General features: G+C 45.7%; 1 protein-coding gene and 1 long non-coding RNA gene across 2 annotated transcripts in view; one reads left to right on the plus strand and one right to left on the minus strand.

Moving 5' to 3' along the window:
* Positions 1-19,099, plus strand: part of WWTR1 (WW domain containing transcription regulator 1) — a 93,591-nt gene that overhangs the window by 67,511 nt on the left and 6,981 nt on the right. Inside the window, exons 3-5 of the mRNA XM_081008218.1 lie at positions 5,118-5,323; positions 16,346-16,482; positions 18,225-18,337. Of these exons, the coding sequence (XP_080864344.1) occupies positions 5,118-5,323; positions 16,346-16,482; positions 18,225-18,337 (456 nt within the window). The remainder of the gene's footprint in view (positions 1-5,117; positions 5,324-16,345; positions 16,483-18,224; positions 18,338-19,099) is intronic.
* Positions 11,657-14,926, minus strand: LOC308478569. Its single transcript, XR_013987163.1, has 2 exons — positions 14,408-14,926; positions 11,657-11,949 (listed from the first exon to the last, which is right to left on the minus strand). It is a non-coding gene; the product is annotated as an uncharacterized lncRNA (long non-coding RNA).

The raw sequence follows: 19,099 nt of genomic DNA on the forward strand, positions 1-19,099 counted from the left end.
ATTGGATCCATCCAGTCCTTGATGTGAAAGGTAATATGGCTGCAGTCTCTAAAAACCACCTGGTTAAAACTGTTTTGCAATTAATCCAAATGAGTGGCATTGCACCGGCATCGTTTTAACAACCAACCAATGAGGATAGGAAATGGATGCTGAGTGTTTGCTGCCCTAGACCTCTCTAGGTATCTGCTCCTAATGGACGGGAGTTTTCTGCATGGTTATTATTCTCCACCCAGAACTCCAGAGGAGAAGGTTCTCTGTGCACGTAGGACAGTGCAGTGTGTTTTTATTTAATACTTTACAGATTTTTGGACCATGGCATGCTCCAAACTGAAAAGCAGTATTTTTGCTGACCTTGTTGGAAGGCTAATGCTGTTTCTGGGAAGTAAACGAAACAGGCAGTTCTTTGTTGGCAAGAGCAGAGAGAGAGAGAGAGAGAGAGAGAGAGAGAGAGAGAGAGACTCTCCCCCCCCCCCCACAATGTCGTGACTAAGTCAAAAGTGTAATGTGGCTGGGTTTTGCTTCTGCAGACATGTGTTTTTCATCAGACAGCTCTGCAAGACACTTGACGCTGGCCAGTTCGTAATGAACTATTCTGGGGGTGGGGTGGAGTACCTTTTCTATGGGGGCTAACCCACAACTGTACTTAGACTCTGCCGAGGCCAAAAGAATAAAAACTGTGCCAGCCATTTTAACAAATGCGTCATTGACGTTTTACACCTGTGCTGATGGGCGTCTCCTCCGCCTGTAGCCTCCGCTTTGCGTATATCCAGCAAATAAATCGCCCCTTTCCGCTGCCAAGGGACCATTCTTGCTAATAGTGGTTAACCCTGCTCTGTGGTAAATTTGTACATGAAACTTACGAAGAATATAGCAAGGGCCTGTGCGAGGCCTAGTTGGAAAGTAAGCGTAGCTGAGTTTCCCAGTGGACTGAAGAAAAATCATCTTGCTTCAGTTTACAGTGCAAAACGAAAACACAGATGGTCACAAATCACACGTTAATCCTGGGACTTAGAGAGGTCAAGGTTGTCTCGTGTGAAGGTGGTTGTGGCCTTGTGATCTCATTTGCATGTCCTTACTGATGGCGCTGAATGCCTTTGAATGCTCAGGCTCATCTTACTTTTCCTTCCTCCGCTCCTCCATTGTGCAAGTAGGGTTTGAATCCTAAAGCTGGACTTTTTGCAATAAGGAAGGTGATGAGAAAACACGCTGGAAAGGCTCTGTACATTGTGCAACCCTCCCTGCGAATCAATGGGAACGATTGCCTGATAAATAGCCAACGTTGTCTGACTTCCCCACAAGCTTTGTGTAAGCAAGTCAGAACGAATGCTAAATAAATAGCTTATCTGGAAGTGGCCCAAGTGAGGTCGCTTTCCAGCTGGTGCCAAATGAGATCACTTCCCTGTTTCTTTTTCTTGCTCATGAGTCAATGCTTCTGAAAACCAGTTGCTGGAAGTCACAGGAAGGAAGGTGCTCTTGTGCTTGGGTCCTGATTGCTGGTTTCCAACTGGCACCTGGTTAGCCACTGTGAGAACAGGATGCTGGACAAGATGGGCCACTGTGACTGGCCTGATCCTGCAGGATCTCCTGACGTTCTTAAAATACACTTGAAACTCATGGGGCTTTTGAGCCCCTGTAAGTCTCAAGTTGGGTTTAAAGCCATCTGTGCTGCTTCATAGCCAGCAAGAAACAAGGGCAAAAATGTGGGCAGATTTGCTGAATGCACCAGACTTAGAAAAGGCAGCCTTCTTCCCGCATTATGAATGGTGGGTCCTGCCCTGAGGACGATTTCCACCTCGTAGCCTGCAGAAAGGCAAGGGGAGGACATTGGTAGCCAGCCAGCCAGCGAGATGCCCTCCATCATCTATTAACAATTTACCGTGCCGGCTGTGGCTCATGGGAGTTGTAGTTCAACATCTGGAGAGCACCATGTTGGATATCCCTGCAGTACAATCTGGTGTCACACAGAGTGTATCTGGGCCATTTCATAATAAGGCACACATCTGTGGGTTGTGTGGAAATGTGGCCCTTTTTTAAAAAAGAAGAAGGCTGTTCTCGCTGTATGAAGGCCTCAACTGCTCTCTGCTCCTTCCAGGTGGAATGATTATCAGAGAAACACTCTGCTGTTCATTATTAGCAGCACTGCTTCAGCCAATTGCTCCTGGGGCAATGTCTGAGCTGCTGCAAAAATAGGATACCCAGTGGTAAGGTAACTCATGAATGGTTGCTTTCGAGGGGTATTATTTGCATCTCATTTGTCCTCCGAAGGTGATCACGGTGGCTCATATCAGATGGTCTATCCGGGTTGCAGCTTAGCTTAAGAAACTGAATTGCACTGGGTAACTTCAGACCACTCTTGCGTCCCACACTTCTGTTACTGAAACCAGCCAGATATCCCACACTTTAAGCTAAATTTTAAAACCACGCCAAATCTTTCACAGTAGGCACGTAGAGAGGGATCTGCAGCTATTATAACTGATGTCTCTGATGGTTCTGGAAATTGACCAGTCTAAACTTACCTTTTAACACGAGTGGGTGGGGAATAGTAGGATACCTAAGGAATTGCTGACATTACTGAAAAGGAATCGGTATGGCATAACAGCAGTTTGTCAAACGCACCATTCTGCTATTCATGCAGTTTGCATGCTGTAATCGCAGATGGGCAGATTTTCACCGACTGCAACCCAAAGTAAACCTTGTAGAGGCTATTTGGAAGGGAAGGCGCTCTTTGTTCAGATGGTATAGACAAGTTTCTCGGGGGAAAGTTGGCAAGAGTCAGCCACAGAGCTTGTGTTGATTTTCCTTTCTTTTGCTTTGCTTCCTTTTCTTCTTTTGTTATTTATGAAAGCCCTATAGATTCCGAGTCACTTCCTCACTCCGCGTTCATTATTGTTTTACCCACTTTGATATGTCAACTGTAAGAGAGATTAAACAGAAGCATTGAAAAGTTGTCTAGCTTTCTCCAAAACACTTAGTTTACCTGTCGCCTGCTGGTATGGATGCCTATGTTTCCATTATCTGCTTTTTCTCCTTGAACCTCCTAACTCTTGCAATCTGTCCTCTGTTCTTTCTGCCTGTTCTGCTTACCGCTACCACCCACCAAGCAAGCCCATCAGCCAGGTGTCTACAAACTCAGTTGCCTGGATTGCTCAGTTGGCTAGAGCGTGGTGCTAACACCAAGGTTGCAAGTTCAGTCCCTGTATGGGACAGCTGCATATTTCTGCATTGCAGGGGATTGGACTTAGATGGTCCTCAAGATCCCTTCCAACTCTGAAATTCTATGATTGCATTTTGCTGAAGACACACACCCCTACCTACAAGACTGTTGTTCTTATGTCGTGGTTGGATCTATGAGGCAGCTGAGCATGAAAAGGGAGCATGGAGGACCTCAGAAAGAGGGGCATTCCTGAGCTCTGAGAGCAAAATATGTTCAGTTATTATTATTATTATTATTATTATTATTAAACTATTAAATTAGGAGTTCTTGGACATTGTGAATCTTTGACTTGGACATTGTTCGTCAGATTTAATTAACCACTTTGGGGGACTTTCAATTAAAAGACCGAGGCACTTACGGTAAGTTTGTGGTGATTGTAACACCCCACTGAAAACTTGTCTTTTTTTTTAATAAGATATTTATTAAGCTTTTTTAGAGTATTACAATAAAAATGAAAAAAATAACAAAAATACAAAATAAAAATAGTTAAAAACACACAGATTTTCCATTGCTTGTTTTCCTTTAGCTTGTTTCCCGGACCTCCTCATACCTCCCTTTTTTGTATTCCAGTTCAATTTGTTGGTTCAGCAAATCCTTACCCTCTTTATTTATCCTAATCTTTAGTCTTAAAATAGTAACGTTAAATTTTTACCTATTAACAACCCATTTTTCATAATCCCTTAAAGCATTACAGCTGGAAACCACTTAATTTCTATCCAACATCATTCTAACATTCATTAATTTTACAATAATTCTGTAGATAGTCTTTGAATTTCTTCCAATCTTCTTCCACCGACTCTTCTCCCTGGTCTCGGATTCTGCCAGTCATTTCTGCCAGTTCCATATAGTCCATCAGCTTCATCTGCCATTCTTCCAGAGTGGGTAGATCTTGTGTCTTCCAATACTTTGCAATGAGTATTCTTGCTGCTGTTGTGGCATACATAAAAAAGGTTCTATCCTTCTTTGGCACCAATTGGCCGACTATGCCCAGGAGAAAGGCCTCTGGTTTCTTCAAGAAGGTATATTTAAATACCTTTTTCAGTTCATTATATATCATTTCCCAGAAAGCCTTAATCCTTGGGCACGTCCAGCAAAGGTGAAAGAATGTACCTTCAGTTTCTTTATATTTCCAACATTTGTTATCGAGCAAATACCCCACTGAAAACTTGTCAATGACTTTTAATATGGCTTTCACAAAGCGTTGGCTTTCAACGTGGTTTGAAGTCGCAGTTCAGTTATGAATCTGAATGGATAGCTCGGGGCAAATCCACTGGCACTGATCCACCAAGTTAAACCATGAAACTCGCTCCCACAGGAGGCAGCGATGGTCTCAGCAACTTGGAGGGCTTTAAAGGACAAATTCATGGAGCATAAGGCTATCAATAGTTACTTGCCACGATGGCTATCGTGGTATACAGTGATGCTTCCGAACATCAGTTTCTGGAAACCACAGGAGGAGAACTGTGCTCTTGAGGTCAGATCCTGCTCGCCATCCCACTGGCATCTGGGTGAGAACAGGATGCTGGGCTAGATGGACTATTGGCCTGATCCAGGAAACCAGTCTTCTGTTCCTATGTTCAGAACAATGCATGGGGAAGTATCACGCATACAGTAGTAAGGACCTGTCAGTGTCGTTCCAAAGCTGCAGATTTTAAAACAGCTGCATTGCTTTCCAGTGTGTTTCTGGGCCAAATTCAAAGTGTTAACACTGGTGTTTAAAAGCCTAGATTAGAAGGGAGGTGTATGCTGAGGACATGCCTCTTTGCCTTGGCCTGTAATTTATTTTGGATGGTTTTTAAAGCTGTAATTAATATTCTGTTGAAGGGCAGGTGCTAATAATAATAATAATAATAATAATAATAATAATATACAAATAATTTTCTAAACTGTGTTTTCTCCTTAGTAATGAATCACCAGCACCAGCCGCAAATGACACCCAGTACAACTATATCCCAGCAGAACCACCCTACCCCAAACCCTCAAGCCGCCTTATTGAACATGCCGAATGCCTTGACTTCCCAGCAGCAGCAGCAACAGAAGCTGAGGCTTCAGAGGATCCAGATGGAACGAGAGAGGATTCGCATGCGCCAGGAGGAACTCATGCGTCAGGTATTGCTATGTTTTTAGGCACACCCTGTTAGTGCTGTTGGCTCTTCGGAAGATTAAAGAGGTCTGAATTCTGCAGAGTTGGGTGAACACTTGCGTTCATGGAGTGTCCTGGCTTGGGTGTTCACTCCCTCACACAGTGAGGGAGCATGCAGACTTGTTCCTAGCTTCTCCAAATGGTGTATGAACAGACTCACAGGAAGGCAGGGGGCAGGATGTATATGGGGCACTAATATTCCCATGTGCTTTGCTCTTATTGGTGGCTAGTGCCCACATGACCATCACATGGAGAGCCTCCCTGTGACAAAGGCTACAAATACTCCCAAGGGCTAGTTCTTAAGTCTGTTTCAGCAGTTTGCGGCCAGCTGTGAAACTGATGTCATTTTGCATTTACAGATATCTTAGACTTAATGTTGTTAGCAATTATACACTGCCTGGAGACTTTCCTCATCATGTACTTGTTGCACAATTTTGGACTTCACTTACAATACAAGATTTGGATTTTATAATGCCTCACATCTGGTGCTTCCTTTACATGGCTTTAAGGAATTATTATTATTATTATTATTATTATTATTATTATTATTAACTAAACTTGTATATAGCCCTATACCCACAGGTCCTAGGGCGGTTCACAAGATAAAATCACGACATAAAAACACGAAATACACAAAGGAAGAAAGCATTCTGAACCAAAGAATGCTTTTCACAAACTGGGGAGCAGCTCCCTTTAGAAGATACTGTATTTTGCCCCAAATATTAATCAGTTTCCCTAGCTAACACAATTAACCACTTACTCCAAGGAGCAATGTGGGTAGGAATTAAGTATAGTCTAGTTTTATGAAGGCAATTTCGGCATTGAGTGAAAGTTGTCTTCGTATGTTTTTCAGTGCTTTAGTTTCCTGCAGTTGCGCAGGTCCATTTCTAAGAATGAATGGATGCCAACTGTAAATACACAGTATTAGATAAGCTTGGCAGTTTCAAAGTTTTTAGCTTTGCTTACTAAATACAAGCAAAATAATAAACGTAAGAATTTAGATCGCTCTCTAGGGCAAGGGTGAAGATCTACAGCTTCCAACAACCAGCTGGCATGCCTAGTGCCTAACGATGATTGCAGTTGCAGTTCAGTAACATCTGGAGGGCCAAGCCAAATTATCCTAATTTGCATAGGCAAAACATTCTGGGATATTTTTCCAATTCATTTTTTTAAAAATTGAAAACCCACATTGCTGCCTGCCCTCATAGCATACACAGTTAAGGGAAGTTGCAAACACATCACACCAGTTCCTCATGGTGATCTGTCTGCACTTTAAAAAAACCCAGCTTAGGTTGCTATTCTGTGCTCATTTTCTTAGGAGCTCATCCTAATGAACTTGACAGGGTTTATTTCCGGGTAAATATGCATGGGACAGGGATGCAAAAGATCTAGAATGGGGGTGGGACTGGAATTCTCCTGCCTACAGTGTCCTTTTGCCTTTGGGATTTCTGCCTTAACCCCCTTTGGCTATTCCAGGGTAACATTTGTTTATACTGTATTTAGTAAGGCGGTATCGAATTTCTTGGCAGCAAACAGAGGTATGGTTTCTATTTGTGCAGCGACACCAGTTGGCATGTCGCTTCTGGCGGGTTATTAACGCTCCGTCAGATGTACCAAGGATGCCACTGACCCTATCAGGACATATCAAAGCGTGGGCTGCAAAATCCCCTCCCCCGCACAGCCCCATCTTTTTTGCTTTTAAAATAACTAGCCCAAGATATATGTAGCTGTTTATGTCAAATCTCCCTCATCGGAAAGCTGTGTCCATTCAAAGGCCAATAATAGTAAAATTAAATATAAAAATGGATTCCGTTTTATCTTCATTGACATGAATGCAAGCTGGTGACGTTAGGTTCTTCTGTAGGCAGTTATCCCAATGGAGCAGCTTTCTCAGTCTTTTTGTTGTTGTTGAGAAGTTAACTGCCCCTGATCAGTTTATACTGAGCCTCTCTTACATTTTGATACACCGTATTTTTCGCTCTATAAGACGCACCAGACCACAAGACGCACCTAGTTTTTGGAGGAGGAAAACAAGAAAAAAATATTCTGAATCTCAGAAGCCAGAACAGCAAGAGGGATCGCTGCGCAGCGAAAGCAGCAATCCCTCTTGCTGTTCTGGCTTCTGGGATAGCTGCGCAGCCTGCATTTGCTCCATAAGACGCACACACATTTCCCCTTACTTTTTAGGAGGGAAAAGTGAGTCTTATAGAGCAAAAAATACGGTAAACATCTTCTTTGTTTATGAAATGATGCACAAGATGTCAAAAAGGATGCAGGGCATAGTCTCTAACTGGGTACCCCTCATATCAGCGTTTGAAATTCTCCAGGCACATTTTGTTCCTGGCTTCCGGCCACTTGTGACCAAGTGAAGATACCTGGGCACCAGGATGGCGCCAGATGTCTCCGCCATCTGGAGGATCATGCCTGGGGATCCTTGGGTCTTGACTGTTTTCACACGCTAGCAACGCATCCTGTAGAAGTCTATCCATTATATTTTAACTGCATAATCAGAATGAATTTCAGGAACCAAAAAGTTGTACCTTGGAAGTCAAACGGAATCTGTTCCGGGAGTCCGTTTGACTTCCAAAACGTTTGGGAACCAAGGCACGGCTTCCAACCGGAAGCCGCAAAAGTCGCAACGGACGTTCGGGTTCCAAAGAACATTCGCAAACCTGAACAATCGCTTCTGGGTTTGCTGCGTTCGGGAGCTGAAACACTCGTCTTCGAGTGTTCGAGTTCGAGTTCCAAGGTATTGAAAAATACAACTTTGGAGCCACCTGGCCCCAAAATGGCAAGTTTTGGTTGCTGTAACCATGGTTTATGGAGCATACGGCTTGCCTACAGTTCCCAGAATGCTTTGGGGGAAGCTGTGTGCTTTAAATGCATGGCACAGATGTGACTTCGGAAGGCTTAGATTATTGGCTCAGCAAGACTGCTTCCAGCAACCCAGAATTGTGTTTCCTTGGCACTCCGTGGTCTGTGCCGCGTTCAGTCGCTTGTTGGATGGAGGCTCCGATTTTGCACCCTGAAAAATCCTTAGCCGAGCCATGCAAGGCAAGTCACTTGGTCTTGGGAGGACGGAGCTGTTCAAACCTTACGAGCTCCGCTGTGTCGCAGTTGTGCGTGCTAATTTTAATGAGGAGCAGATTTTTTTTTGCCCCCGCCAGCAGCTTTAAAAAAAGAAATTGTGGTGCAATCCTTGGCCTGCAGCCTTTAATCAGCAGGAACTTTTATGAACTTCCTGTCTGCAGTCTGGGCGGTACTGATGGTCGACTCAAGGTAGCAGACCCCACCCAGCTGCCTGAATGTTGCCTTTTCTTTTCATAGAATCGTAGAATTATGCAACCCATTTAAGGGGAGGAAAAATGATGTGTGTTGGGGGGCGGGGGGGGGGCTGGCTGCTAGGCGACTGAAAGGAGGAGGGAAAGGGTTTGGGTGAAAGGGAGTGGAATTATTTCTCCTCCAGTACCGAGTCCCCAACTTGACGGCAGCTGCTGTTGCCTGGCTATTTTACAGCAGGCTTGCTCTGCAGAAATTTCCGACTCTGCAGCTGCCCTGCCTGGAGAGATACGCCCAGCAGCTCTCTGGAGCTGATGGGGTTTCTCCTTCCCCATATCCCGCTGCAGTTTTAGAAGGTTGGGACGATGTTTGATCACTAATCACTTAATTGTTAAACTATGGAATTTGTTTCCACTGAAGAGCAGTGACAGCCCCCAACTTGGATGGCATTAAAAGAGGATCACACAAATTCAGAGAGGATAAGGGATGTCTGCTGGCCACAGGGGCTCTGGTCTACCTCCCCTGTCGGAGACAGTATGCCTCGGAATGCCCGCTGGCTGGGAGTAACAAGTTGGTAGGGCACTGCTGTGCTCAGGTCTTGTTTACAGGGTTGCCATAGACATTTGGTTGGCCACTGTGAGAACAGGATGTTGGGACTAGGTGGCCCGCTGACCTGACTTCTCAGGCTCTTCATATGTGTTCAAGTAGCATTTCCCAAACTTGGGTCTCCGCTGTTTTTTGGACTACAGTTCCCATCATCTCTGACCACTAGTCCTGCTAGCTAAGGGTGATGGGAGTTGTAGTCCAAAAACAAGTTTGGGAAACCCTGTCAGCTAAAGAGGTTTGGTGAGCTGAGAGAGCTGCCTTAGTTTCGTCAGTTAGCATGTGATTCATATTTCATGTGCACAGTTGTAACTTAATTTGATGTCTGCGCTCTCTCCCCATCTGTTTCGGAAATGAGCAGTGTCATCCCATGAACGTCTCCCCTGAATTTTAAGACTTGTTCCATGGGGTTTACTCCCTAGTAAGTACATTGAGGACAGCAGCCAATATGATCTAAAATGGGCAAACGGGCTTCGAACAGTTTCCTTGATGAAGCTCGCAATGGGAAGAGCGTCTGCTTCCTTTGCATGCCAAAGATCTCAGGTGTGATTCCCAGAATGCCCCCTGCTTGAAGCCCTGGAGAGTCCCTGCCAACCAGTATGGACAATATTGAGCTCGATGGACCAATGGTCTGGCTCAGTATAAGGCAACTTCCTATGTTCTTAGATCGTCATCTCACCATGCAGTCCTAAGCCTGGAGTAAATCAGAAGGACAGCTTAACCACCTAGCCAAAACCCATCAGGATTTCTAATATTAAATGACTTTCCCCCTCCCATTAGGAGCAATGGGAGGGAAATCTGAGGGAGACATTCAGATCAGCTCCTCAGCTGGTATAATTTTCACCCCAGTTCAGTGGTGGTAATGGTGGGGTGTTGCTGGACCAGAAATATTTTGCATCCTTTGGCTCTAATCAGTTTCCCAATACTACCCTGACAATTCACACCACCACCACTTTCATCTGTACACCTATCGCAGCTCCAATGTCAGCTGGGTCAGAGCATCAAATATTTTTGTAGTAGCAGGCAAGGGGGAATCTGGTATCCAGTCTCTCTCTGGCATCAAAGATCTGGTTTATGTTAGGGCTCCTGAGACCCTGTCCAGGGACTGTAGGATTGCAGCATAAGAATGATTGCAGTTAAAGCACATACTCTCCCAAAAACGAATCCTGGGGACTGTGATTTACTTCATAACAGAGCAGCAGTTCCCAGCACCCCATGCAAACTACGCCTTCCAGGATTCTTTGGGGTAAGCCATTTGCTATAATTGTGCGCTGAATGAGTTTCAAATGTATGGTGTGGGTGTGACTTAGAGTGCTGCACTACAGAACAGGGGAATTTGAGGAATACAAATGCCGGGGAGGTGGGGTGTGATCTGGATGTTTTTTGTTGTTGCCCTCCATCAGAGGACCGGGTGAGACGGAAGTACAGTGAGGAGCAGCATGAAACCAGAACCTTCCCGCATTCTCAAAGGGGCAGTTCAGCGGCTGGCGCATCTGCAGCTATTTCTGCAGGGAAAGGGTCCAGGAAATGTGGCTGGAGATTTCCAGAATCATTTTGCACGGAGTAAATTATGCCAGGGAAGGGCTGTAGCTCAGGGGTAGAACATCTTGTCTGGCAAGCAGAAGGTCCCAGGTTCAATCCCTGGCATCTTCAGACAGGGCTGGGAGAGAATCGTGCCTGAAAACCTGGAGAACTGCTGCCAGTCAGTGTAGTAAAGGTAAAGGGACCCCTGACCATTAGGTCCAGTCGCGGACCACTCTGGGGTTGCGGCGCTCATCTCGCTTTACTGGCTGAGGGAGCCGGTGTACAGATTCCAGGTCATGTGGCCAGCATGACTAAGCCACTTCTGGCAAACCAGAGCAGCACATGGAAACATCATTTACCTTCCTGCCAGAGCGGTACCTATTTATCTACTTGCACTTTGACGTGCTTTCGAACTGCTAGGTTGGCAGGAGCAGGGACCGAGCAATGGGAGCTCACCCCGTCACAGGGATTTGAACCACCGACCTTCTGATCGGCAAGTCCTAGGCTCTGTGGTTTAACCCACAACGCCACCCGCGTCCCTGCCAGTCAGTGTAGACAATACTAAACTAGATGGCCCAATGGTCTAACTCAGTATAAGGCACCTGTTCCTTCTCTCTCTCTCTCTCTGTGTGTGTGTGTAGAGACAGTGAACACTTGAGCACGCTGCAGCCCGTTTGAAGCGTTTACAATGTTTTGGCAGCCTCTACAGAAACTGCCGAAAGAGCAGGTCTCCGGCTGCTGCTGCTGCAATGGGGGGCATTTGAATGCTGCAGCAACATCACACAGTTGCCTTGATCTCCCCTTTCTGTGTTTTTTTCCTGACTCCTCTCCCCTTTGCTTTCTGGAAGATGGTTGTACTCACAGCACCACCACCAAAGAGAACAGACTGCAACGGCTGCCAAAGGTCATTTTTTTAAAAAAAAGAAAAGAAAGAAAAGAAGGTGTCAATGATTGAGCATGTCATGATTGGCCTGCAGGAGGGACTCCTTTTGCCAGATGACTTGCTGCTCTCCCAGAAGTGTCATGTCTGGTTCTGTGTGCTCACAGACCTGTCATCCGCTTGGCACTGCCGTAGCAGACCCGAAACACCCCTCATTAAAGTCTTCTTTTGCTGCAAAGCATGGGTGAAGAAGGCTTTTCACCTGAGGGACACATTCCCTTCCAGAATAGGAGGTGGGACACATCCCTGCGGTGCAAAAGAGGGTAGAGGAATGAACTTGAGTTCTACCTTCTGTACAGTAGGCTAGTTTCTTCTCTCTCTCAATCTCTCTCTCTCTTGAATCAGACTTCAGGTGTACAGTCCACACAGGCAGAGAAACACTCTTGAAGGCTTGAGGTTTTCCCATACGTACTCTGATGTTGACTAGCCCTACCATGAGGCAGAGTGAGGCCTTGCATTTAAAGCAGCGTCATACTACCACAACTTCCCCCAAAGAATCCAGGGGTCTCCTAACAACACTCCGCACCCTTAACAAAAGCCACACTGTGACTGGGAATTTCGAAGCCTGGTCACTTGAATCCTAGTCTAACACGCTAACTCACCCTTCTCCCAACAAGATGCTTTGGACTACAACTCCCACAATCCCTAGCTGTTGGATGCATTTGGTCAGGCTGATGGGAGTTGAAGTCCAGCGACATAAGGAGGACGCCAGTTTGGGAAAGGCTGATCTAATCATAACATTACACTGCAACAGTTGCCGCTTGGGAAGTGGGAGAAAGTTGCAGGCAGTGTACCCATGGACCCAGGAACTTCCATGTGGAAGTGCCTTTATCAATATGTGATTTAAACATGCAAATTAGTGTCCCTCCCCTCCTGCTCTGAAACTGTAGGTTTTGTCTTTAGGCTTCAAAACTGGATCGAAGGCCAGACAGAAAAGAGATCCCAGGCTCTATGCCAGTGCAGGGTACCTTTTGCCGTTTAGATGTTTTTGCTGAGCAGCCATGCTTGCAAGGGCTGATGGGAGTTGTAGTCCAGCAACCTCTGGAATGACAAAAATTGCCCTGTGGCCAGAGTTCTTTGACCTTGGCTCCCCAGATGTTGCTGGACTCAGACCCCCACCAGCACCAGCCAGGGTAGCCAGCGGATGATGAAAGGTAGTCCAACAACATCTGGAGGCAGAAAATCAAAGGATGCTACTATAGGCAAGGCTTTCGGCCTAGTTCAAGAGTGCCACAAAGCTTCCACTGCTTGTATTACAGAAGGTAAAAGGTAAAGGGACCCCTGACCATTAGGTCCAGTCGCAGACGACTCTGGGGTTGCGGCGCTCATCTTGCTTTATTGGCCGAGGGAGCCGGCATACAGCTTCTGGGTCATGTGGCCAGTATGACTAAGCTGCTTCTGGCGAACCAGAGCAGCACACGGAAACGCCGTTTACCATCCCGCCAGAGCGGTACCTATTTATCTACTTGCACTTTGATGTGCTTTCGAACTGCTAGGTTGGCAGGAGCAGGGACCGAGCAATGGGAGCTCACCCCGTCGCAGGGATTTGAACCGCCGACCTTCTGATCGACAAGTCCTAGGCTCGGTGGTTTAACCCACAGCGCCACCCGCGTCCCTGTTACAGAAGGTACCTGAGCTTTATAGCCATGGGGGTGGGCAACCTGTGGCCCATGACCTAATTCCATGTGGGCAGTTGAGGAGGGGGAAAAGGTTAGCAGAAGGGGGGGGTGCCCTGCCCTATTTTCTCCTCTGTCCCCACCCATCTCTGGCATGTGCCCACCCCCTGAAACATCGCCGCCTGAGAGAAAGCGGCCACTGGCAGGGAAAAAGGTTTCCCACCCTTACTTTAAATGGGGAGCACGTAATAAGGAAGTCTGCCAGCTGAAATTTAGGTGGCAGCCTTTGAACATCATTGTGTGAAGCAGCCCCAGGCAAACAGACTAGCCTTGCCAGCAATGCAAGCGAGTAACCCAGCCCTACACCACATTCCGCGTGTTCAGTTGCAAATTATTTGTGTGTTCTCCAATTTTGCAAATCTGTGCAACAGAGGCAACAGCCCTGCTCATAGATCCTAGGCCACAGCTTCCCCAAGAGCTCCTGAGAAGAGCAAAGGAAGGGAAAATCAATGTGTGTGTTGGGGGTGGGGGGGGGGGAGAGGCATTGGCTGGCTTCAGTTTTTCCCCGTATCGTGATTTTTGCCAGTCCCTGCTCTTGTGATTTGCTGCCCACTGCAAGGAGGCAGGGGAGAACTGAACTGGTAGAGTTAACAGGGGCTGCAGCAATCGAGAGAAGCATTGGCTGGCTTCACGGTTTTTCCCACATTGTGACTTTTGCATAGCACATATCATGATTCGCAATATATTGCCAGGTCAAAAAAATATGAAACTGATATCATGATATGGACTTCAAACCGGTTTGGATGATATATCGCCTAGCCCCCTTCAATTAAAACACAAGCACTTATTGACATACATTAAGTGATTTTGGTGAAAGCATGAAAACGACAGGCACAGTTTGAATTTAGCAATCCGAGAGGAGGGTGCCACACGTACCGCATCAGAATCCCAAACTAGGTTTGGTTCCCATTTGCATTCCAGAAGCAGCGTCATTAGATTTCCAGGGTGAGGAGTAATTAAATCTGCTCGGCTGGACAACAGGAAATAGCGAGTGATATTATATTTCATACACATACTGTGATACGTACTGCCACTTCATTAGGTGTAGTACACACAGCAGGTTTGAGCAAATGTGAGCCGTCTGATATTCCTTTGTGCTGGGAGAAAAGAAGGGGGAAGCGGGTTTTAATTGTTTGATAGTTACCTTGTCCTGAAGTGGCAAAGAGCTTGAATGTAAAGGTACAGAGACACATGCAACTGCCCCCCCCCCCCCATGGCAGGTTTTGTGTTATTTCATGACTGTTGCTGCTGTTAGTCAAGGGTGCAAGCGTAAGATTATATCTGGAGTGAAGCAATAACAAGTATTCAATTGCCCACATTCCCATCATCCGTTCACAGGGAACTCTGGGAATTGTGAGTTTATGCAGGAGAAATTCCCAGTGGATTATGCCCACAGACAAACTTGCAGACCTGTAAACTTAGAATTGCAATGTGCTATATTTTTTAACTTTCCATAATTTTTTTGCTACAATCTGTAGTTGGATCGGTATGCAATCAGTTGTGTAGACGACTCTCAAGAGAAATAGGGATTCTCTGCTCTTTCCTATTACAGTAATAGAAGTTCCTTTTTTATTTTTCCTTAGGGAATACAAGTACAAATGGGAACACACCCTGTGTCATCATCTTTTCACCCACTTGGTGTCACTGTCACACTGCAAAAAAACAACAACAACACAGACATTCCTGGCATTCTCTCATGTACTTCCTGTATAGAAGTTTTGCATGCTTACTTCCTCTTTTAGTTAGTTATTATATTCCAAATAAAGGGAAGGAAACAAGGTGTGCTGCTACACATTAACTGTAGGTCATCCTGGCACAAATTGTACCCACTTGCTAGTTCCTGGGTATGAGTGGCAAACTCGGTGTATTGAATCAAATGATGCATGCATGCTGTCTTAACTTTCGTATCATGGGCTTCCTGCATTGTCTTACATCACTGCAAATCAGAAGTCGCTCCAGGAAATAACGATGCACCTACTGAGATCAGTATGTGGACATTTTTTAACTGCTTCTTTGGGACTGCCTGTTGAGAAGCTTATGTCTGTGTTAGTGAAATTCTGTAATGTAATGAATCACCTCTTTCCCCAGCCCCTCTGCCTTCCTTTTCTAGCCTGTGAAATAACGGAGGGTATTTGTTTCCAGCAAAAGGGGCCAGGGTTTGGAAAAAGAAACTGGGCAGATCCAGCAATCCTAACCTCATTTTGTTGTTGCATGTTTGTTTGTTGTTATTAATTTGATTTATTACCCGCCTTTTGCCACACAGTCTTAGGGAAGGTCACAACGATTTAAAATGCAACATTAAACACAGTTTATGTGGGAGTAAGGCCCATTAAATTCAGTTAGGATCGCCGCTTAAAATATTTGCAATGCCTTGTAACATTTGTGATCTGCAGGCCGTTAGTAAGTCACGGCAATTTTGTGTCTATGCATGTGTATGCCTTGTACACTTGAGCGGTCGTTCCCAAACTCCCTCTGTCCCCACGGATCACTTGGAACATTTCTAATGGACCGCTTACTGATTATTATTTTTGCCTGTTGTAGCAATTGTAAGGTGCAGTGCTGGTTCCTGTATGATTTTAAATGGTGCTTTTGCAGACAATGCCGCTGAACACCTGAAAGAAGTTTGTGGACCACTGGTGATCCACAGACCACCTGCACTAGAGCTAAGGTGCCTTGGTTCCTGAGTTAGACATTTTATCCTCTAGAGGTTGGAGATGTGGGGCAAGCCGAACCCTGCAGAATTCTACAGCACATGTGTGTCTGCCAGCAGTTTTTTAAATTTTTTTGTTTAAAGACATGCACAAAATACCTCCCCAAAGCAAACCAGACCAGGCTGCAGGAAATAGGCACCATCCCTGGTAAATAGGGATGGATGGGGCATACATGGGACTCGTACCTCTAGAAACCTGTTTTCCAGGCCCCCCCGGCCCCAGCACTGACAGTTATGTATTCGTTTTCTACTTTAGGAAGCTGATTTGTACAGACAACTTCCCATGGAGTCTGAGAACATGGCTCCAGTTCAGACTGCTGTGAGCACACCTCCTAACATGACACAAGACATGAGGTCTGTTACAAATAATGGGTCGGATCCCTTCCTGAACAGGCAAGTACACTGTTTGCTCACAAACATTTTTTTATATTCTGCAGCGTAGGCCACATTTGAAATTCTCATACCTGCTAAGGCATGTGATTTCTTAGCAAAAGCATTTAGCTTTTTGGGTTGTAGACCGAGACAGAAGCCACCAGCTTTGCTTGTAAGATGCAAACCCTTTGATAAAGCAGGTGTTTGATCCTTCTGATCCAGTTCCCACATCACATTAAGCCATAGTTAAAAACAAACCATGGTTTAATGTGGCAGTGCAGTGTGCTCGTGCTCAGTGCTGAAAAGTTCCCGCTCTGATCCTTCCCAGCTCCTGTTACAGCCAGAGTCCGGCTTGTGTCATGACATTCAAACCTGGGTTTGTGGTGTGTTCTTCTCCAAACAAATCACAAGCAGTAACTAAGGCTTGTTCTTGGCTTAGTACTTAAGGTTTGTTTGGAAATATACAAACCATGACCCGCCGTTTTGGCATCACAACATGCTAGGCTGACTTTTTCCCCAGCAGCAAGTGAGGAATGGAGTGGAGCAGGATCTTTTCAGCAGCGTCTACAAGCATGCTGCACATTCACAATAAACCATAGTTTCGTTTTAACTATGGTTTAACGTTACATACAAACCAGGCCTCTATGACCAATTCTGATCTTACTGTGTATGACTTGCACCTTATAAATATCAGCCAGAAACTGGCCAAAAATCCTTGTGATTTGGGAACATTCCAGTGTGACAGGACAGGTTTGGCATCCGTTCTGAGGACAACTTTGGTGTAACTGGGGAGCATGTACACCGTATTAAGAACCTTGGCTGGTCCTAATAAGCTTGCTGGGAACTTTGCTTTAGCAGACCAATATGGCTGCTTTTCAACAGTTGGCATCATTTCGTATTTGTGGAGGTGTGATTCCCTAGCATGGAGATCATTGCTATTGACTCCCAGTTAAAGTACTAGGTGTGGCGTGTCCCCCGCCCCCCAAAAAAGCCTTTGTTGCTGCCAAGAGGAGAATGGCTGGGAACAGATTTGGTTACTTGCAAATCACCATGCACTTCTGCTTGCAATGCCTACTTATTCTATGGATAAGCTTTCTCCCAAGAATCTGGCTATTGATAAATTTGGAATTCTTGGCAAAGAGTGGGAGGAGGAGGGCAGATGGGAAGGAGGGAGCCTGGCCAGAGCAATTAGGACAGTGCAGGTATGGAGAGGGAGCTGTTCAGTGCACAAAGTACAGTATATGAATATATGAAGCTTTCTTATGCCAGGTCAGAATATATGTCCATCTGGCCCAGAATGGCCTACTGCAGAGATGGGGATCTCCTGTGGCACTCCAGACATTGTTGGGCTGCCTCTCCCATCATCCCTGACCTTTGACTGTGCTGGCAAAGGCTGAAGAGAGCCAGGAACGAGAGAGATTACAGGGATCAGACCTGGAACCTTTTGCATGCAAAGCACCGAATTACGATCCTTCTCCTTAACGCATACTTACAGTAGCTCCGTTTGGCTTCTGAGCTCTCGCCATGTTCTGCCCACCTGCCTAAACCACAGGGGTTAGAAGGTTTGCTTTTATCGCCCTATTCTGCGCTAGGTAGCAGATTTTAGGCTGGTGAGCTGGAACCCACAAACAAATGGGAGTACATTCAGGCCTATCTAGGGCATTCAGGCCTAGCTGCAGGCTGTCCTTCCCTAAAGCCATTCTGGTGACATATATCTGATGAGCACTTCCTTGACCGAGGTTTCTTCATGTTTTGATTCATAGTGGGCCATACCATTCCAGGGAGCAGAGCACAGACAGTGGCCTAGGCTTAGGATGTTACAGCATACCAACTACACCTGAAGACTACCTCAGCAATGTAGATGAGATGGACACAGGTAGGAATGAGAAGCATTTTGATTTTTGAAAAAAATATATATACTTCTTAGCAACGCCCTAAGAGATCCGCTTGACTGTCAGTGTTACTTTTGCATTTGTGCAGAGCACATGCTTTCGTGTGGGCACAAGAAGAGTGGGGTCTGGGGTTCATTATTGGGGGGGGGAGAGGTAGGGAGGCCCTTAATAAAACCCACAAGTGTCCCTCCTTGACTCCCTCCAGTTTTAACCAAACCATAGCTCCCTATACCCTTCTAAAACAGAGAGCAATGGGGCCCATTGCAAAGGTGAAGGAACCCTATTCTGACCCCACCTGTAATTTGAGCTATCAGTCCTTCCATTAACCCCTTGGCATGGGTGGGGCTGGCACTGGCGACGCAGGAGTGCAGAACAGGTACTCTGCACATGATCAGAGGTGCTCTCTTCTCCAGCTGGTCGTTTACATGAGAGAACCTGATTCCATGTTCAACAAGAACTTCTGAAACAGATTTGAGGGTTTGCCTCTGGAAGGTATTCTCCGGCCTACTAGAAATCAAAAGTTGTGATGGTCTTTTGGAAATGTGATCCCCGACGGGTCTTCACAGATACCGACACAGGGAAACCTCTGTCCTGTAACTACATTTGGTGTTAGTGAGAAATGAAGTGTGGTTTTGCCATCCAAGCACTGATTAGGGTGTGAGCTATATCGTTTTGAAAGTTGAGCCCCACCAAATATTATATTATTATTATTATTATTATTATTATTATTATTATTATTATTACAT

Source organism: Podarcis pityusensis (genome assembly GCF_964106645.2).
Source record: "Podarcis pityusensis genome assembly, chromosome: 5".
NCBI classification, from domain to species: domain Eukaryota; kingdom Metazoa; phylum Chordata; class Lepidosauria; order Squamata; family Lacertidae; genus Podarcis; species Podarcis pityusensis.